The sequence below is a fragment of the Homalodisca vitripennis genome, chromosome 8 (genome assembly GCF_021130785.1).
Source record: "Homalodisca vitripennis isolate AUS2020 chromosome 8, UT_GWSS_2.1, whole genome shotgun sequence".
Taxonomy (NCBI): Eukaryota; Metazoa; Arthropoda; class Insecta; order Hemiptera; family Cicadellidae; genus Homalodisca; species Homalodisca vitripennis.
In genome coordinates this window covers 67,781,146-67,804,332 of record NC_060214.1, presented here as the reverse complement: position 1 = coordinate 67,804,332, position 23,187 = coordinate 67,781,146, and the positions used below count along the sequence as shown (strand labels likewise).

Genomic DNA, 23,187 nt, shown 5'->3' with positions numbered 1-23,187 from the left:
ATTTAGCCTTCAGCTTTTCTGCAGGCTGTGTTTTACAGTGCGATTCACTTGGTTACTTGGTTATTAGGGATTCCAAGTATCGTTTGAGGGGAAGGTAGAGGAGACTAGAGTGATGAGTGAATAGTTCTTGAAGAGTCAGGCATTTGGTTGTTTTATGTTTGAGGATGTGTCTGTTCTAATGTCCATAAATATATACGTACAAAAGTTAATATACATTACTCTGTTAAGGGTGGTTTCAAAGTAATGGTAGTTTGTGAATTCTTCAATAAGAAACTTAATTCACCAATTATTCTAGGTAATGGAAGCTTTTACAAAACTAAGGAAAGTCGTACCTTGTGGGGTTCGATTGTTATCTGCAAGATAGTAAGTACTATACAGTATTCTTTTATTAAATCTATCCATGTTTTATGTAAAGAGTAGTCCCTAAAACATTTTATCCCCCTCAGTGGGCACATGTAAACACATATTTATCATTCTGAATATTGTTAATGAGAAATTATGTAATAATTGCTTCTGATTTAAAAATCAATAAAAGTTTGCCTATTCTTACCTGATGAACAGAAAGCTCTTAATCAATTAAAAATGTAATGCACTAAACTATTGATGTTTCCCACATTAACACAGTGTTAGTTGGTGGAGTAAAACATTGTTCGATAAGAGAAGAGTTTTTTATTACTGTATAGCACAGTGAAATTAATTTAAGCCCCAAACAGAGCCTCAGATGCGTGGCAGCATTTCTCTTGCATGTTTTCTACTTAGAATCAGTCCAGATAATTCAGTGGGTCTTCAGATGAATATAAAGGCTCCATGATGTGAGCTAAAAGGTTTGAGACAGATGTGACGGTTGGCCTGCTACAACCACTGGCTTCAGTATAATAAGTGGCCATCATGAAAATCAAATCATTATCATTGACTACTGTAACTGATATTTCAAACCGAATTGTGCTATAGGTATTTCAAATTACAGTAGGCTATAATTCGACTGTTTTTTATCTCAAAAATTAATAATTAAATATGAACAAAAAACTAGGCTATCTAGACTACCTATGTATATTTGTAAAATGTAACAAACTAAACTGCGTAACATTTAGTTGTTACTGTTTACTATTCTGAAAGATATATGTGTTAAGATAAACCACTGTACTTGCAGCCATTACTTGAATTACCATACACATGATTTTTATTTGTTTGAATTAATTCTGTGAAATTAATAATATGATACTCTACTCAAACAGTACCATTTAAGTTAGTTACATGTTACTGTTTTGGAAGATAAACATGTCTGACACTGGTGTAAAACATGTACATCACAGTTGTACTTGCTACCAAATATTACTCAAATATACACATGATTGTACTTTGTTTGAATTAATTTGGAACAGTACTGTTGAACCGAGTTAAGTTAATACGTTTTGAAGATAGTATTATAGTGAAACTAGGCCTATATTTTTATATACGTAAAAGAAATATAGGTATTTAAGATTGTAGAAAATGATAATACTTTAATTTTTATAACCATACAAAACAAACTTCTACAAAACGATAGCCGGCTGCAGTATAATAAGAGGCCACCAACACAATAAAATCATAGTATATCCTTAAAAACAGTAAAAATTAACTAAATGTTAAACTGTTTTGTTTGTTACATTTTATAGATATACAACATAGATAGTTTTTATATAACGTAATTCGTGTCAACATTTTTGTTTCTATAGTTTAGATAATCACAAATATGATTCTATTGTGGTGGTGGCCTCTTATTATACAGTAGCCCAATAGCTAATCTGCAATAGTATTTCTGCACATGCTGATGTCATCTAATCTACATTAATTTATTAATGTCATGGTTTGGTTCCGACTAAATTACTAAAATAGATAGTTAATTTATTTACTAAACTAAACTTAGTGTTTAAAAGAAGTATTCTCAAGTACAATTTTTGTATAGTTGTATTTTTTTTTTTTTACTTCACTTGCAAGGAAACACTATTTGATTTCCAATATTGTTATCCTAAAAATAAAAACAACTGAAAATTATTAATTATGAATATCTATCTAGTAAAGGTCAAATGTTTTAACAATCAATAGTTTAAATATTTTTAAGTAACTGCAGTGACATTGAAGTAATCCATGTGAATACCAGGTAAGGGTAGGGTACGATAAACGGACCCGGTTTTTTTATATCGAAATTGGCAAATGATATTACTTAATCATAACCATCGATATAATCAATCGATACTGATTAATTATTTTGAATTATTAACTTAAATCGTCTATATCAATAGCTGTAAACACTTTAAAATAATACATATAGGGTAATATTTCAATTTTAGAAAACTACAAGACATTGCTTTGAAAGATGATGAGACATAAATAAAAAATATTGTTTTTGTGGCTTCAACATGCTGGACTCGTTCCGAAAACCCCATTATGTGAAATTTGTGGGAAAGAAACAACTGTAACTGTGAGAGGTGCAAATATGGTCGTCTTCAGTTTTCCTAATTTTTGTTATAATAATTTGTTTGATCACTATAAATATTAAATTCATATTTAAATTTAAAGCATATGATTGTTTTTGAGGACTATAGATACTTTTATATCGATTGATAGTCTAGGATTTGAGATGCGAATATTAGGTATCGAAAACTACATTCTTCGATATAATAAAACCGGGTCCGCTTATCACACCCTACCCCCAGGTAAATGATTAATGAATATTAATTTAAGTATATGGAATTAAGGAAAAGAGATTGTAAATGATGTTACCTTTTTTTCAGTAGTTCCAACTCTCATAAAGAGGGGAAGCCAGCAGAAGAGACCACACCAGTAGAAGAGCCTGTGTTACCTTTCTCACGTGAAGGTGACTGTGGATACTCATTAGTAAACGATGTGCAGTTACCAAAAGATGATAGAATATTTCATGCAATTGGAAATACAGACGAATTGTTATGTCATCTCGGGTGAGTAATGATTTAGTTGGCAGACTTGCAACTCCTGGTACAGTAATTGTTTTAAAATGTTTTAGCAAGTTCACTGAAATACCACTGTACCACACCGTGTTATGTGAGACCAAAGATTTATTTACCCAAGCAGTAAATTGTAAGATGAATGAATAATATATTTTTTATAAAAATCAAAACTTTCCAATCAAGAGTATTTATTGCCATTGATAAATTTTACTATAAAATAGGCTATACAAGATTTTCTATCTTATAAAAGATACACATTATAAATACTAACAATAACTAAGTCTGATGCAGTTGCACCATGTCATTGAATTGGTAAATGCTTTAAACGCATTCACAAAATATTCAAGCTCAAAGGTTATAAATAAACTGAGTCCATTAATACTAAAAATGAAAAAAATGTGTTTACTGTGGGTTCTGTAGTATTCAAAGCATAGTAGGAATATTATTTTAATATTCACTTTTAAGATAACATTATAGTACATTGTGTGATTTATTATCAGAAGAGTGGTGCAAGATACAAAAAAATTATTCATACCACACCTTAAATCATTGCCAACGTGAAACTGACCATAGATTCCATCCATATAAAGAATAAGTACCCTGACCTAGTTCCTAACTCCTAGTTCCTGAACTAATCACATACAAAATCTATATTAATTTTATAACCTGAAGATAACTACTACTACAAATACAAAACGTCTATAGAACCTACTAATATAGAATCCCAGTATAGGTTTGAAATTAGTAAAGTCAACTTTTATTATAATAATCGCCATTCACAGCGGTTATTTTTGGTACAATATTGATTTTAAGGCCAATTAAAACTTTGCATACACATTCTAGTCATATTATATTACAATCCTTAATCTTGGTTCTCGCCTATTTTTGAAACTATATTGATTTTGCGGGACAAAAACTGAAACTAAGTTATGGATGGATCTGAACCTCAAAAATGTAGTGGCCGATTTTATTGAAACATCATTTGCACATTCTAAATATAGTCTCCTATATTTTATTGCAAATTTCATTCTTAGGCTGTGCCTATTTTTGGAGCTATATTGATTTTACGGGCCAAATATAGAAAATGTAAGTTATGGATGTCTGAAAATAGACGCAGTTTAAGAATGAGGGTTGTATGTTTTTAAGGGGGCCATCCATAGGTTTTTTTCAGTACATAGTCCTTAAAATCGAAATAGCTCTGAAAATAGGTGCGGCGAAGAATGGGATTTGTAATATGTAATATTGTAAAAAAAACTAGTTTGTTAAAATTGTCATATGTTGGCCTCCAAATATTTCCACTATTTTATTATTTTCTAAATTGACTTAAATATTGATTTTAGTTTTGCTATCTGTTTTCTTGTGCAGTACGTTTAGATTTGATCTCTAATGTAAAACTATAATTAGGGATAAGTTTGTGGTGTATCTTCTTGGAAAATATATTCCTTATAAATAGGATTGTTAAATTTTAAGTTTTTAGTATAACCCTACGGAGACCAACCGACATCATAGACTGTTACAGACAGATAGATGGTTTAATTCATCACACCACTTCATCATTGGTTTTAGAAATATATTTTTTTATTTGTAATCAATATAAATAAAATCTTGGCATCACTAATTTTATTAGCCATAGGCTCTATGTTATACAAATTTGACCTGCCTGGAGGGTATAGAAAAATTAACATATTTAACAAATCAATATCAATCAAAACAAAAAAAGTGGCAGAAATGATTAAACATGGGCAAAATACCTCTAAGTGTATTTCAAGAACACTATAATAAAAGGAAAAAACAGAGTTTAAATTTACTGTGGACTTTGTTGTGCTGTAGTTTACTGATATAGAGTTTATTATTATTGATTTTATAAATGAATTACAATTAGTGTATGTAAGTTTTTATCAAGACCAAAATTTGTAAAATTCCACTCAGTTCATGACCATTTTTAATATTTTTGCTATGGGAGTGTCTTTAGTTCAATAAGTCAGTCAAACACTAAAAAAGATTAATGTCTTATTTGAGCCATACAGATCAAAATCATTACATTTTTCCTTATTTAAATGTAAAATTAGAGAATTTCCAAACCATATTTTACAGTGATTCATTTATATCATATATGTCCATGATATGATATAAGATAGTATTTAAGAAATTCTGTCTTCAGATTTTTCAAATTTCTGATGAAAAAGTCTTTTAACACAACTTTTTTGTAATAATCGGAAATTGTATGTAGGCTAGTAATAAAACAACAATCAAGTGCTTTAATAATATGATAATAATGTTTCTTAAAATTTGTTCACAGAGTTGCCCGGGAAAATGCTATAAAAAACAAACATCCTTACACAGATAAACTGACAAGGATACAGACAATGTTAGTGGACATAGTATTAGCCATAAGCAAACAAAGTACCAAAGAAGCTTTCCCAGCAAAAAACACCAAAGAGCTGGAAGAGTGGATTATCAAATATTCTAAAGACTTGACACCAGCAGAAAAATACCTTTTGCCAGTAAGTACAATGCTGTTATAACTGGAGTAGTAATATTTATTTAATACACAGTGCTACAAAGAGTGACTCTGCCTTAGCACCCCCTGCAATAAGCACCTTCATGTTGACGTCACACCTGGGAGGTGTTTATTCAGTGCATTGACACGGTCAAGGTGCTGGATTAGCACTCCCTCAGTTTGAATATTATCAGTCATTTAAGAATAATGCAATACTGTTCCAATAGAGCAACCAGAGTGTTTACACCAATGTTACAAAGAATTACCACTTTTTTGATATTTTTATCGTTATTGTTACAAAAATAAAACACTTCTTTTCAAGGATTGGAGTATTCTTTAATAATAAACTTTAACCCTTTAAGGACCAACCGTCTGATTTATCGCCGGCAGCGTACTATGCGAAAAGGACCAGTCGTCTGATTTATCGCTGGCGACGTACTATGCGAAAAGGACCAGCCGTCTGAATTATTGCCGGCGGACTTTTTATATTTTTTAAGAGATATTTTAATCTTCTATATGGAATAAATATACTATTTTTCTATTCCCTGTATGTTTCTAACTATGATATCAAATTTTAAACGTCTTTGGAATCATCAGCTTGGTGAAAAAATATATTTTACGGCCACGTTGCATCGTAATGTTGTCAGGGTACTTTGGGATTATACCGACCACACCCAGACATGAATCGTTATTTGACATTTTGCTTCTACTGATTACTAGATTAGCGTAGAACAATATTTCGTCAATATAAAACAGGAATTGTCTTATTGCAAACCCCTCCCCATCCTCAGACAGAGGTCAAAGTCGAGCGGTCTAGTAGATAACGTGATTGCAGAGTCTCGCCACCCGTTCAGCTGGTGCGTTGCTTTGTTGTACTTCCGTGTTTTACCCCTACATTTCTAAAAACACAAAAATTCAACAAAAACAAACATTACCTAACAAAAACTTTCTCTTTATTGAAAAAACACACAAAACTTGTTTTTATGTACCGTGCAAAAAACTTAAATAATCATGTGATGCCGCGCGGCCTGCCGTAATCGGGATTCTCGAGAAAGATAAGATAACAGCGACAACAATACCGATCACAATACCTGGAAATGCTTGTTGATTGATGGAATGTTAGTTCTGTTACTCAACTACATCGTTTTATAACGTTCTAAGTTCATTGAAAAAAGTTTAAGTTTTGGGGGCATATAATGGAATCTGACCCCATTAACAATTGATAAACGTCGTAAGCTTGTAATTTTGTAATTAAAGAGTTGTTCGTTCTATCATGTTTGTTTCTATAAATGTATATTTTTGTGTTCTTCATACTGGTGTGGTCGGTATAATCCCAAAGTACCGAATAATATCCTTAGTAGCCTATAAGGTTTTGTATGTTAGGCTAATGCTGAAAAGTGTGTTTTAACCAGTGTTACTGAAAAATTTAATTCATTTACAAACTTTTTATTTTTTATTCCAGGGCTTTCAAATTTTGTACAGTTATAGAGAATTATGTGTAGAACTAATAAATACCATTTCCCACAGATAATTTATTCTTATTTTTGGTAGTTATTGAAGATTAAACTCAATTTTTTTTATTTGATAAACAGATAAATCAAATTGCTTTTTGCTATATAATGACTTAAATTTATTTTTTCACAATGAATAATTTAATTATAAACATTTTAAGCCTAAAAACAAATCTGTACAGTAATTAGTTCTGAAGATATGATTTTTCTCTCAAACGCTTGAAAAATCGCACATTTTTAATATGTACAGTTCTTGGAACATGGCCAGAAAAACGCAAAAATTTTCTTTGCACATGTCAAATTTTAGTCTGGTCCTAAAAGGGTTAAACAAAGAAACAATATTTTGTCTATATTCTAAGACAAAGAGGTTTAAGTTTTTATGAACTTTGAACAACTTTGTATTCATTTCTGGAAATGATGATTTAAAATTAAATATACTTATTATTTAAATAAATTATATTTTTAAAAGTTTGAATTGCCCAAAGCCATTGATATCTCTTTATTTTGCATTTTTATTTCAGTTGTTTATTTGTGATTAATTTTTTTATGGTATTTAAAATATTAATTCTTATCTGTAAAGATAGTATAACTAATAAAACGAGTTAATTGGCATGATAATGTTTAGCTCCATATAAATAAATTCTTTATTATTTATGGAGTTGCTGTTATGGAGATGAAAATTAGTGAAAATTTATTTGAATTTATTTCTTTGAAGATTCAAAGAATTTCTTTGAAAATTCATTAAATGCCTAAAATCCTCCACTATTTTGTTGATAATATATGGAGTTCAAAGTTTATTTTGTTAAAAACTGTTTTCACAAAAAAATTAATAATATGCCATAACAGCCCATTCTTACGTTACCTATAAACTGTGTATTAAATGGCAAACTTTAATGAAAAGAGACCGCAAATGTTATAACAATGGCATTAGAGAAAAACTTCCATGTCATCGTCAGGGGCATTATTTGTGTAATTTATGGAGTATATTGTAGTGGAATAACATAAATAATATGCTTGGTTTATACATTGTTGCTTGCTGTAAAATGCTGTATTATATGGTCACAGTGAGGTAAAAACCATACAACCTAAGTTAGTGCAACTTACTTGACTAAGCTGATAAATACATTACTTGAGATTTTATCTACATTAATAAAACTATAATGAAGTTTGATGGTAAGAACGGCTGAACTGCTGTAGCTATTTCTATTTTTAAATGCTCTCAATAGTCGAAATTAATCTTGTTATGGAGAAAAATATGTATAGATCCTAGAGTTTCTAATGAAACGGAAATTTCCGAGCATTTCAAAATATAGTGTAGCCTACTGTAAACAGGACAATGTATAGTATTATATGACTTATAGTATATATGGCACCCTTTAGTGTATTACATATATTATTTTAAAACTGCTATAAAATTCAATTTAATGAACAAAATTGTGTATATACGCATGTAATGTACAGTACACATAATTAGGATTGTGGCCCTGAATATTTACAGCAGCTTAAGGAACAAAAAATAGTGACTGAGCACTAACATGATCCAATGAGCCATTTGCTCCGTAACTACAATATTTGAGGAATAAGCAAGCTCAGTGAGCCCATACCATCATAAATAGAACCGAGGGTGCTAAATAGTTGTCCATGACCTTTGAACTGTGTGTCATAGTTATGCCCTATTTATTACATTTAAAAATGTTTTTATATTTTTGTACTGTAAGAAATTTGTTTGCAGGGAGGAGGCAAAGTGGCTACCTCATTACATGTTGCACGAGCTGTCTGTAGAAGAGCAGAAAGGACTGTCTCTCCCCTTATCAATGAAGGCTACCTCGACAGGGAGATCCAAGTATATTTCAATAGGTAAGATATACAAATAAGGACATAAAATTACTTGTAGAATCTTTTATAAAGGGTAAATAAAGAAAAATTTACACCTTTTATATCAATTAGAATTAATAGTACTCACAGAGCTATGATAATATATTTCAATTGTATTTATTAAAATGTGTTTATAAGTTTGTTTAAATTGAAATCTCAATCGGTCATATTTTTCAAGACAGTAGAGTCTATCAAACACTCAAAACGATTGTCAAAAACCCAAACATTCACTAAAGAAATCTAATACTTTTACAAACACAGAGCATATATATTGGGAAGGCCTACATTGTATTGTACATGCTTCATCAACCCTGATTTGGTTAATCAGCAGCAGATAGGCTGAGAGACACAGATGTTGTCACCTTCTTCCCACTTATTTTCTACTACTAGAACTGCACTAGAAACATCAGTTATTTTATAATAATAATAATGACAATGTGTTCTCTCTCCAAAGATCCCACTTGTTGAAGATGAACATAGGTGAAACCAAGAATCCCAATTTACTGCCCAATGTGGACTACATAAATATTAATCAAAACAAGAACAAAAATAACAGTCTTAGTTCTATATGTTGTCTATGTTCCAGCTAGACTATATGTAATGTAACAGCATCATCAGACAAATGGATTGTGCATTTAAAACTAGATTTAGAGAACATTGCCTTTAATATCATGAAGAAATCATCATTCTTCCAATCTTCTTAAAACAACACTATGAACATGATTATTGGTTTCTTAGTAAAAAAATAGACAAGATGTCGTTTAAAAAAAAAAATACTTGCTCGTGTATTGTCACCAATATAGTGAATTTAGATCAAATAAACAAGTCATACAACTCATACATCAAAATTATATCCATTTCAAAAGTAGCATTTGTCATTTTTTACTTTTTTCTATGCTATACAAAAAAAGTCTTACGCAAGCTCAATTTGATTGATTGTTTATTTGTTTGATTTAAAACAAAGGCAGTGAAATAAGGTGGAGAGAGGACAGAGAAGAAATGAATAATAGTAGCTAGAGACTCACATTAATTACATGAACCTGGCAGGAAAAGTATAACTGAAAGAACATGTATGAAATTCTTAAATTTCTTTGAAAATTAACCGTATATTACAACACATATAACTATATATAAATCTCTGTAATGGTTTTTCATATTGCAAAACACCTGGTCTTGAAACTATGGATATAAAATCTAAAACAAGTTTTATTTTGTATGTATTGAAAGTGAAACAATTTATACCGGGCCATTGAAGTTGATTCAGTAGTTTGGTATAAACCTGGAGGCATCTATTTTTGGAAGAGTTTTCTTTTCCGGGAATCCAGAAAAACTACATTACTAGAAAGACCAGACTTTATTTGACTTACTGGGAAAATTACATTTCATTATGATGATCGGTTCTTGATTTCTGCCTCCCTAAAGGAAGCAATGCAGGCGAGTAAGAAGCAACGCTGTCCCTATCTACTATTTGTGTTCGGCTATATACGTACTGTATGTACATATAAACATAAAAAGTTAACAAGCACTCATGTAGTCCAAGCTTGAATTTAGGTACTATATGAGGGTTGTTTTTCTTTTTTTCGCCAGAAGTGCGGAGTGGTGTCCAAGGCTGATCCACTGGCACCAAAAGCCCCTTGATTGCCAGAGCCATTTCTGATCAGTACTTTTCCGACGTCACATCTCGGTAGATCTGGCACTTAATCTGAGGTTGGGAAAGTACCGATTAGAAATGCCCCTAGCCATCAGTGCGGGCTTTGCCACCCCACACTTGTGGCAAAAAAATTACTTGAGATAGTACCTAAATTCAAGGTATTCACTCGAATACTAGAGTGCTCATTAAATTTTTATATTTATAGTACGTACATATGTATTTAACCTACTTATATAGCCTAATAACAAATATTAGATAGGGACAAAGTCACCCCCTTCTCACTAACATCACTTCCTCTAGGGAGGCAGGAAGTATTGTCCATTCATTTATCTCTCAATTAATAGTGTAGAGGTTGGTTTACAACTACACCAGTATGGATGAGTTACATATTACTAGTTGATATCTTGAAGATTTAACATGTTTGAGTAATATTGTAGGACAAAATTACCACTAATTTGTTGAATTCCATACTGTACTTAGTATAATTTGTTACAGGTTAGCAGACCTTCTCTTTACGTGGGCAAGATATGCAGCGAAGAGAGATGAACGGTCTGAATCTGTATACACACCCAAGTCTGAGTCGAAAAAGAAGCCAGTGGAAGCAAAACCAGAACCTAGTAGCTAAAACAAATCGTAAAACATCAGTAGAAGAATTTAGTTAATAATCAGTTAGGAGCAATAGCCTAACTAATAAAGCGGTGTGTTCATTAATAAATGCTGTGTAGTGTTCGAACATGGCTGACTTCCTAGACATAATTTATTTATTATTTAATGTTGTAAATATGTTTATTCATTTGTTGTTGTATACTTTACTTTGAATGTAATTAACAATATAGACTGTCTGTAAGTAAAATAAAAACAATTTTTTCTAGTCACTCGTTTTTAATTATTTTGTTTCTCTTACACCACAACCATGTATAATATTTTAAAGTTGTACCTGATTTTCATTCATGAAGTTCCTGAAGAATTTAAACTTCATTAATTCAAAATGGGTAATCCCAAAATCTATTCTTTGTTTGAAGGTTATTTTTGACAATTGAAGGATTGTGAAGGAAACAGGATTTTTCCGGACATTTGCCATCATTCAGTGAAACAAGAAATCAGTAACACTACGTTTTGAGATCTGCAATCTGATCTCTTCTTCAGGTAATAACTAACCTAATACATAATTACAAACTAGTTTAAAATAAACAAATTATACCAAAGCGTTGTGGCACACCTAAGTCAGGAATCACAATTAGACTGTGTAGACTTGTGACAATTGTGACCTGTATTCTGTAGTTCAGTTTTAATGATTAGTGTTGTGTATAATTTTTTATTAAGTGCATGTTTTTAGAGTTAGTGAAGCTGACAAACAACATGGTGGTTGTGATTCCTGACTAAGGCGTGTCACAATGCTTTGGTATGATTTGTTTATTTTAACCTAGTTTGTAATTAATTATGTATTAGGTTAGTTATTACCTGAAGAAGATATCAGATTGCAGATCTCGAAACGTAGTGTTACTGATTTCTTGTTTCACTGAACGATGGCAAATGTCCGGAAAATTCCTGTTTCCTTTCCAAAACCTAAGCACACCAGCCAAATAACTTAAGCTTTTGTACTACTTCTCTTAGCCAGATATAATTATTAAGTATGGATGGTGTGCAGACATCACTTTGATCATAATCGGGTGAAGTGACTATAATACATTTGAAATTTTCAAACACTTATTTGAGAAGGTTTGGTTTCAGATTTTAAGGGAAAAGATCACAGGAGGTAAAATCAGCTTAAATAAAGACCACATAAAAATGCATACAAAACAGTAAGTTATTGGTGTGATATAAAATAATAATGCCTATTAAAAAGGTAGATTTGTGATGTAGAGCAATCAAAGTCCAATTAATTTTATTTTGATTATCTTCAGTTCAAACTATGTCATAATACTGTTAATACAATCTTGAAATATTAGGTAATCTTCAGCCAACAGATGAAACATGGTTTTTGTTAAAGAACTAAAGATGGCTCTCTTGCAGCAAAGTTGAAATATTTTAACATGATTGTAATTGTGTAAAAGCTTTGACGGGATGTGAACTAGAAAAATTCAATAATAGTCATGACGTTAGTCAGGTAAGCCCAACCTACTAGCTCAAAACAAGTTTCTTTTTATCTTAAACTGTAACATTGTTAGTTGCGGTGAACTTGAAAATTACATTATCATAAAATAGCCATATATTAAATTATTTTACAATCACAATAATACCCTATTTTGAAAGTCAGCACTTCCTTCTAACTAATTTGAAAGAAACATGAAAAAGTTCACTTAATTAGAAATTTTGTAAACCAGTAGGGAATATTCCAGTCCAGGAATATTTGTTTTTAATAAAGCGTGCGCACAGCTTGTATTAATTTTTCCATTCCAGACAATAACGGGTTTTACCGGTATGTATTTAAGTATTAGTCAGTCGAAGTAGGGCTATAATCAGACTTAATAGTTCGGTTCGTTGAATGATACGGTTTGATGTACCTGGATTTTGACTACACCAGAATTTCAGTTGGATTTTTACCAGACCCGATAAGATACCTTTTGGAGAAGAAAATAGTAAGCTATTACGAAACTAGTAAGCCATTTAATAAAATGGGTAAGCTATAACAAGTAATGCCAAGAAATGTGCGTTTGCGTCCGACATGTTGCACAGCAATGTCAGAATGAGCAGCAGGAGAAAAACTTGTCTAGAATTGGCGGCGGATAAGCGGCATCGTGTGGTACCGCACTGCCGCTCACGTCTTTCATAGTGTTCCCCAAATGTAAAGCAAAAACACTAAACTTTAAGTCGCCGCTCGATCCATCACTTACTGTACCACTCGTATCGCGACCGAGACCTCTATTGGTCTGTGAATGATTGCTCCTCGCACACGTTCCGATTGGTCATCAGATGTAAAAAAAGTTATATTATGTTATGATATCACGGTCACATCCAAACCTCGACTGAACTGCTTTTACACAGGCAAAACATTGCTCAACGGTCCAACTGTAAAAATTGTGTCTAATGGCTGCAAGAGCTCTCACGAACGCTGATCAGTCTCGACTATTCAAATTTCAATTATAAACATTGCCGAGACATCACAGCCGTTTGAACAGAGTCAGACTTCGTATTGACTCCCGGAGCAACCAGCGATACAATTGTGGCAACTACTTTCCGACAGTTCTCGTGAGTAAAATTGCGTATCTTGTTCATATTCTGCGACAGTAGTTGTGCAAATTCTCCCGTAACTTTACTTGCCAATGTAAACGCTGCTTAATATTGTCGCTAGTCTACGGACGGCAGATAGTCAGCCGACCGTATCAACCACGCACGTCAGTTTCGTCGTCAGAGCGGGATTGGTTGGACGACAGCTTGAAATCCTGCAAGTTCTCCAATCAACTATTCCCCGCACACGTGACGATCGGTCGGACAATTCGAACTTTTCAAACTTAATAGTCCATCCACATGTAAAAGAAGCCTATGTCAAGTTGTTTCGTAGTCCAAGACTATAATCTAACGAACACGTTGTGACGAACCACACAGCCTTTCGTTCAAAAATTTACTTTGTAGTTGTGTTTTGTGATTCTATTCTTGCATTATATTACAGGCCGACACAAAATATTTAGGAGCTAGTAATTGATGTGCTCGTATTTTGTGTGAAACTGTAGAAGGTGCTGTCCTGTACTAGTGTCTATGTACTTATTCTACATATCGCGAACTAATCGCATTTCGGTAAATTCCGTAGCAGATATCTTTCTGATGCAATTTCCATGCATAGGCCTTCAGTGGGATATATATATATATATATATATATATATATATATATATATATATATATATATATATATATATATTGCCACGATACTTTGGCGGGACTCTAACCAGGCCTATCGCCAACGATGCGAATCTGAAAAAGCGTCCATTAAGCATGAATTTCGGACTCCGGGAAAACATGCGTGAATTTTTATAGTGTCTCTGGAATTTTTAGTAGGGATGGATCTTGTCCGATACTCGATACCGGGGCTCTTTTTACTCAATTCCAATACCAACAGAAGTGCTTAATTACGCTTGAAAAATCACAATTTCACAATATATTACTCATATGAGGAAGCTGAATCTCGAATCAAAATATATATTCCCGGATGACTACTGATCGTTAGTACGCAAATTACTGATTGCTAAAACATTTTTGTACTTTACAAATATGAAAAAATATAGATAGATAACCAAAGTAACAAACTACTGTAGTTTAACAAATAATATTTTAGCCATAATAAGTATTTATTATATTTATTTTGGCGCATCATTGAGAGTCTGCTCCGTCTATTAGTGGACAAAAACAATCGGCAGTACGCAAATTACCGATTGGTGACATGTGTTTTTGTAGTTCTTTGTGTATAAAAATTATTTAGAAACATGTAGTGACTACATATCGGGAATTATTAATAATTCAGTAGTGGTGCCAGTCCGGGTCCGCCTGGAATCGCACCACACACAAAAACTTGTTTTTGACTGAGGGCACCCCAATCCCACGGTGTGAAGCGACCCGTGCCTAAGGGATGCATGGCGCAGGGGTTGTGCGTCGTAATACGGAGCCCTTGGGGGTTGGGCGCCCCCCCAAGCGTAAATAGCCTTACCTGGTCATGCGGGGCTCTGGCTGGTGGACCGTTATTTCCTCGGTACTCGTGGGACCTTTTATTGGAGTCTTTTAACAAAAACCAAAAAACACCAACAGATTTTAGATCTGGAAGAACTGCAACGGGCAGTTGCATCCGGCACCCAGGCCCTTGGATGTATCTGACTGTTCTTCTAGCGCTACCACCATCGACGACGATGTAGTACTCGATGATGCTAGCGGAAGGGTGGAGTCCCATGGACACAGAGAACACTGGAGCATGTGTAATGGACTACAACCTTAAGCTCCCCTTTAAACTGCGCAAGCGTTGGGCGATGGAGCAGAAGAAGGCCGACGGCACCTGGCTTCCGGACAGTCAATGGAGGAGGCAAACGGCAAGATGTCGGCCAATGAAAGAAGAAAGATGAGAAAACAGAGGGAGGCAGCACCGGAGGCAACTGCAGGTGCGGTCTCTACTCCTATTGGGAAGAGAGGGCGCTCGGGCGGTTCTTCGGCGGAAAAACCCCTGCCGAAGAGGCGCCCGACCGCACCTCCTGAGCAAGCAGCGCATGCGACGAGTACCAATCCCTCAACGGAGGAGGGGTTGGGAGAGACATTCAGGGAGGTTCTGACGGGACATAAGCTAGTCTTGGGTCCCTGCGAACTTTCCTGAGAGGCGCCTCTCAGAGGAGGAGGCTATGGAACTTCGGGGGGCGCATTCTCAACGAGGTACTCTCAGCAGAGGGTGTGTGCCTGCAGTTCAAAAGGTGTTTCCCCCCGGAAAGGGGGGCTCTCGTCATGCTCTGTGGCAGTGACGAGACCAGGGATTGGCTGCGGGTCTGGCTCCGGGGGCTGGGGATCGGTGGCCCTGGGGGAAATAGGGGTGATCTGTGGGGACTACGAAGACCTCATAAGATCTACCAAGGTCTTCCTAAGGGTTGATGGTCCCATGGCCGGGAAGGACTCTGCGACCATTCTCAAGGCCATCAACAAACAGAAATGCTGGGATCTCTGTGTCGGACTGGAGGGTTGTTGGAGATGTCCACACGGAAGATTCCAGAACTCTTGTAATTTTAATGGATGAACAATCTTCAACCACTCTTAAGGGGAGGGCTGGGGGGGTGTTCATTGGTGTGGAGCAGGTCCAGCTGAGGGCGCGGGGGTGTGCGGTTGATCATGGGGATCAAGGTTCTTCAGATCAACCTGCAGCACAATAAGGCTGCCTCGGCTGTATTCTGCAGACGCTTCCTGTCGGAAGATTTCCACGTGGCTCTGATACAGGAACCTTGGATCAGCAAGGTAAAAATATCAGGGCTTTCAATGACAGGGTGAAAATAGTTAGTGCCCAGGTTGAAAATGCCAGGACATGTATTGTTGTAAGCAACAAGGTGGGCAGCATTCCTGTTCTGGAATTTTGGTTTGCAGGGATCTCGCCACAGTCAGGCTGATGGTGGCTGGTACTGGACGAGCCCTGCTAGTTGCATCATCATATCTACCGTATGATGATGCGGAGTCCACGCCCTCCAGGGAACTGGCTGCCTTGGTGGACCATGTTGGGCAGGAGTGGGAGCGGAACTGGTGGTGGGATGCGACGCCAACTCGCACAACGAGGCGTGGGGCAGCACCAACACCAATAACAGAGGTAAGTTACTTCTAGAATACATAATGTCCCGTAGTCTAATGATTGCAAATGTGGGAAATGTGCCCACGTTTCGCACGAGGACAAGAAGGGAGGTGCTAGATGTGACCATGATGTCGGAGGGTATGGCTGGTCGGATGCATGGCTGGCATGTGTCTGACGAGCCTTCCCTCTCTGATCATGCTCACATCTGTTTTAAGATCGGTGAAACAGATGCTGGAAAAAGTTCAGTATAGGAATCCGAGGAACACAAACTGGGTATCATACAAGGAAAACCTCAGGGCACGGCTGGAATCTGATTCCACTAATGGGAAACGGATTCACAGCGCGGCGCAGCTTGACGAATCTGCTGACGGTCTAACTTCTGCGATTGTCGGCTCCTTCGATCTCAGCTGCCCGATTATTAACAAAAACAGATCTAAGGTAGCCTGGTGGAGCTCTGAATTGGCCTCTTTGAGGAAGAGGGTCAAGGGCTCTATTCAGGAGAGCCAAAACTTGGGGCACTTGGGACACCTACCATGAGGCTCTTGCACTGTAACAACCGCAAGGTTCGTACGGCTAAGAGGTTAGCCTGGAAGAAGCTCTGCACCGATATTGACAGTGTGCAGGGCAGTGCAAGGCTGCAAAAGCTATTGGCAAAGAATCCCATCTCGCCGCTTGGTAGTCTCAAGGACGATCAAGGTGTTTACATTACTGAGCCGGAAGGAGTTCTGAAAGTCATGATGGGAACACACTTCCCGGACTGTATTGTTCATGAGGGTGAACAACCACCCGAAAGTGAGGGGGAGACATGCGGGTCGCGCCACTCATTCGCATTGGAGTCTGGCGCACCGTATTGTTACCTTCAGTAGGATTGAGTGGCTATTAACTCATTCAGTCCTTACAAGGCTCCTGGGGGCGACGGGGTGAGACCGGTTTGCTTGCAGCGGGGATTGGACATTCTCCTTCCACAGCTGTGCAGACTGTTCAGAGCCTCCGTGGCTCTCAGGTACATCCCACTAGACCCTGGAGAATGTCCAGAGTGGTGTTCATATCGAAGCAGGGGAGGGCGGGCATGGATCGGCCGAAGTTCTTTCAGGCTGATATGCCTGTCCTCCTTCCTTCTCAAAACCATGGAGAAAATGGTTGCCAGGTTTGTTTGGGAGGGAGCTCTTCTGGAGCGACCTTTGCATCCTAACCAGCATGCCTACACTCCAGGAAAGTCATGCGACTCGGCCCTGCATCAATTGGTATGCAGGATTGAGAAGACGCTGGCGGCAAAAGAGGGTAGCTATAGGAGTCTTTTTAGACATTGAAGGTGCCTTTGATAATACAGCCACTCAGGCGATTATCAATGCGGTCTCGGGACGTGGCGTTGATGGTCAGGTGTGTGACTGGATAGGGGCCTAGCTCACGGACAGGGTTGTTGTTTCATGGGAGCAAGTGTCAGTGCGAAGGCTACGAGGGGCTGTCCGCAGGGCGGCGTCCTCTCTCCTCTTCTGTGGAACCTAGGTTGTGGATGACCTGCTGAATTCTTTGAATAGCAGCGGTGTCTTTGCACAAGGGTACGCAGATGATATTGTGATTCTTGTGAGTGGCAAGTTCAACACAACAATCACGGAACTGACCAAAGCTGCTCTGAACATGGTGGGAAACTGGTGTGATAAGGTTGGCCTCACCGTCAACCCCACCAAGGCTGCCGTGGTTGCCTTTACCAGGAGGCGACAGATGGAGGGCATTGGTCCCTTTCTATTTAAAGGCTCACACCCGTTGAGCTGAAGCCTGAGGTCAAGTACCTGGGCGTGATCCTAGATAGGGTTCTAAACTGGGGACCTCATCTAGAAAGGGTCATTGCCAGGGTATGTGGTCTCTAATGCAATGCAGACGTGTGATAGGTGGGCCCTGGGGACTGAAGCCGAGGCTCTTGTACTGGCTTTATGTTTCCGTGGTCAGACCTGCACTAATGTACGGAGCTGTCGTATGGTGGCCAAAAACGAAGCCAAGACGGTGGTAGCACGTCTGGCAGGTATCCAAAGGATGGCCAGCCTCGCTATCACAGGGGCCTTTCCTAGTGCGCCAGGCGCGGCTCTGGACTGTTGTCTTAATCTCGCCCCCCTGGACATTGTCATTCGAGCTATGGCCAGGAAGAGTGCCTACTGTCTTCAGCAGACGGGATTCTGGTCGTGCTGCAGCGGTGGGCACTGCAGAATTGGCACTCTGAATACAGGAGGATGTTTTGCACATGATCTCTGATCAGATGCCACAAAAGTTTTCCTTTGACAAACCCTTTAGGATTATTTTGCCCTCAAGGGATGATTGGTCAGAGGGGAAGCAACCTCTTCCACCAGCGGAGCTCGAATGGTACACAGACGGCTCTAAAACAAAAAGCGGCACAGGCGCTGGAATTTCTGGGAGTGAGACCATGTAGGGAGCTGGTGGTTCCTATGGGTCCGTATCCGACAGTCTTTCAAGCGGAGGTCGCAGCCATTATGGAATGTGCTCGTGAGAATCTTCGTCTGCGATATAGGGGCAAGACGATTAACATTTTCACGGACAGTCAGGCAGCGCTGATGGCGCTGGATTCCATTGCGCAATCAAATCCAAACTGGTTTGGGATTGCTATCAGACCGTTTCCCTTCCTTACCAGAATCAACAATGTAACCGTTTTGTTGGGTTCCTGGTCATGAGGGGATTCCTGGAACGAAAGAGCTGATGCCCTGGCCAACCAGGGCTCAGCAACAATTATGACGGCCCTCAACCATTCTGCGGTGTTCCAAGGTGTGAATCCTCTAGGGTTGTCTCGAAATGGATTCGCGCGGAGCATGGGAGAAGGTGGAGGTTGCATCCGGGTTTGAGAGTGAGTAGAATGGTATTACAGTCACCTTCCTCCAAGGTGGCCTCGGACCTTCTCTCATTAAACAGATCAATGTCTTCCAAGGTCATTGGTCTCATTACGGGGCATGGTCACCTGAAGAAGCATCTAACACAGAGTTGGTATCCTTCAGGAGGATCTGCTCTGTGGAAGGTGTAATGAGCAGGAGGAGACTGCTGAGCACCTGCTCTTTGATTGCCCACCATAGCAAGAGAGCGGTATGCCATCTTTGGTAGCTTGAACAGGGGTGGCGAGTTTTCCCAAGAGGACTTGATAGGTTGTTTTCGGCGGTTTGTTGAACTGCTGAAGTTGTAGACTGGTAGTCCTCATGGTGTTTCCGGGGTGCGCAAAAGGCCCTTGAGGCTTAAGTGCATGGCAGTAGGCCGCCCCAGGAAAAAAAAAAATAAGGATGTAACCTCGGAATGAAAGATAATAAGCTAAAAATTTGCATACGTCTTTATTTTGATGGTATAAAACTTGCCTCAAAAGTCTCATATAATCACGTGTACGCGACTTGAGATATTTAAGGTCAAAGGTCACGAAAATCAGTTTTTTGCAAATATCTCGTTTCCCTTACGCTAAATGACTTTGAAGGTGGTTAGAGAAATTGTAGAACGGAAAATTCTCTTCAACTACTGTCTGAAGTAATTTTATGTACGTTCAACCCTTTTTGAGATACAGCGCAAAGACTAGGGGACCGCTTACCTCTATATACGATAATGTGTGGTCAGCCAGTATAATACAATAAATAAATGATTTATATTGTTAATTGTTCACTTACAATTGTTATTATTACTTCATACTATTATTATTATTAAATTTTTAATATACCATATTTATAGATATTAAAAATTATATATTCTCTAAATAATACTTATTATATTTTTAACAAACATACAATATTAAAAGAAATATTTTAAATGAATTTTAATTATATATTTATTTATTGATCCAATAATCAATTTATTAAAATTACAAATATAAAATATATTTTTTTTATTATTAATGGTTAATATTTTTGTTTTAATGTTATTCTTGTTCATCGTCTTCTTCCTCTTCCTCTGGCTGTTCAGTATCGGATTCATTATCATCATTCTCGTTTACTAAAGCATCAGAATAGAAAGATTCAAGAATATCAGGTGCGTATTCACTTTCTTCATTGAAATCATCTGAAGTTGATGAAGCGTTGAGGCATGATTGTCCATTACACTGCCCACAAATTAAAGTGCATCGCAATCCTGATTTCCTGCATCCGCAATAAATTAGGACCACAACCTTTCTTGCAATTGCAAAATATTGTATTCAGCACTCAGCAGTTCTTCTGGTGCTGGTGGTAATAATGTTGTTATTGGTTCCAGGAGTTCATTTTGCAGTACCCAGCCGAATTCCTAGGGTTCTAAATCATTTCCCAACCAAATTTGGGTCTGATAATAGACACAAAGGATATGCTGACGAGCTGCTGTACTTGAAGGTGGAAGACTTGATAACTGCACTGGTTTGTTGAGTCTTGTTGATTTGATGAACTGGGTGTATCGAAAAGAGTCTATATCGTCTTCTGATTTTGGAGCATTATACGTTGCTAAGAAAATACGTACTCCATTTTCAAATAATTCTTGTACAGAGCAGTTTTTTTTGTTTAAATAGTTGAGCTGATTGATAAGTATTTAAATAATTTATATGACCGTCTTTTCTGTCAATACTTGCAGTTTTTAATGTTTGTAAGCCACGCACAACACTCACAGAAGCACTTTCTGATATTAATTTATTACAAATAAAACAACAATCAGCCATTGCAATTAAAAGATACACTCAAAATCGTACGTCTGTTAATGCTAAGATGTCGTTTTCAACTAACGGATAAAATAAATTTTTATCGATACAGAAATACTAACACAGAGAAATACCCTACTGTTCCCATCATCAAGGAAAATATCTCACCACCACTATTGTACTTATACATAGAAATTCCAAACTCATTCGTTACGGTGTGTAGAAAGTCAACAAAAAAAACCAGTCATATATAACAATGGAGCATCTGCTACAGCTTCGCAGAAACAGCAAACATCGAACAAGAGATTTGTATTTCGAGATATAATATTCATAGTAATATAGTATAATGGACAAAATATGGTATATTAAATAATAATAATAGTAAGGGAATAATTAACAATATAACTCATTTATTTATTGTATTTTATTGGCTGACCTAGCATTATCGTATATACAGGTAAGCGGGTCCTAGTCTTTGCGCTGTATCTAAAAAAGGGTTGAACGTACATAAAATTACTTCAGACAGTAGTTAAAGAGAATTTTCCGTTCTACAATTTCTCTAACCACCTTCAAAGTCATTTAGCGTAAGGGAAACGAGATATTTGCAAAAAACTGATTTTCGTGACCTTTGACCTTAAATATCTCAAGTCGCGTACACGTGATTATATGAGACTTTTGAGGTAAGTTTTATACCATACAAATAAAGATGTATGCAAATTTTTAGCTTATTATCTTTCATTCTGAGGTTGCATCCTTATTTTACTGAGTTAAATATTTAAATTTATGTTCGTACTTCTATATCTAAATTAGTCAACGCCATCGTGCCTCCTGGTTCTAAGCGCTGAAGTTAGATGCTCACCTGAGAACAAGCGATTGCTAATTTTTCTTTTAATATGTTTTACTTTTTGTGTTGTTGTACATAAATAGATTCTCTATAAATGTAAATATATTCATACATTTAAATCTATCATTTAAAAGGAAAATCTCTACAAATTACTTTGAAGTAGCGTGGTATTTTAAGGCTTGCCCCTCTCCAAAAAGGGACAAATTAATTAAGTAGAGTTCAGATTAAAGTATTCGATGAAGTATCAGATGGACCGACCTTGTGTACCGGCGAAATCATTGTCTCCTACCGAAAGTTCATCCGCCGCAAACCTCTGACTCGCAATGCTGGACTGCAGTCTACCCCACGATAGCACTGTGTTAGTATTAATTTGTTATCTTTGTTTATTCCGTATTCGATATATGTATTGCCCAAACATCACAGGAAGGAAAATTATTAGGTATTAACGATGTTTCGTCGACACATTGAAAGACATAGCAACACAGCAATAAATCGTCACCGATTTTATCGCATATCGCTAACGACAAAATGCTAGAGCAATGCAGCTTTGTGGGATTTCTTGCAAATACAGCTGGTGACGATAAACCGTCACCGTTGAACCCGGCGTAAGGGTTAAATACAGTATTACAGTTGTTTATTCGGTTTGAAAATAGACTAGAGAATCAGAAATTTTCGACCGGGAAAACAAGGAATTCGAAAAGAGGTTTTGAGTGGTCACCCTGTTTCATGTATAGTTTTATACGCAGGCCCATAGGGACTGTACTATTTCAGAACTTTACCCTCAGCCATAGGATTTGTGGGAAAGTAACCAATGCATTTATATCACTTTTAGGTTAAGTATATGTTTTTATGTATGTGATATTTGTTTTTATTTGAGTTGTTTAAAATACAGATATTTTTGCTTTTTCTTTTGGATTTTTAGACATCTATGAATACAGATAAAGGAAAATTATGAGAATATA

At 36.7% G+C, this 23,187-nt stretch overlaps 1 protein-coding gene across 2 annotated transcripts; it reads left to right on the top strand.

Moving 5' to 3' along the window:
* LOC124367671 (corrinoid adenosyltransferase-like) lies at positions 1-11,378 on the top strand. 2 transcript variants are annotated; one of them, XM_046824685.1, is made up of 5 exons: positions 1-363; positions 2,778-2,957; positions 5,266-5,470; positions 8,710-8,834; positions 10,999-11,378. In XM_046824685.1, exons 1-5 carry the CDS (start codon positions 299-301, stop codon positions 11,126-11,128), a joined length of 705 nt encoding a protein of 234 aa, XP_046680641.1. In that variant the 5' UTR covers positions 1-298; the 3' UTR covers positions 11,129-11,378. The 2 variants fall into 2 exon arrangements, with proteins under 2 accessions (XP_046680641.1, XP_046680640.1); XM_046824684.1 differs by having other exon boundaries at positions 4-363; positions 2,775-2,957.
* The last annotated feature ends 11,809 nt before the right edge of the window (positions 11,379-23,187 follow it).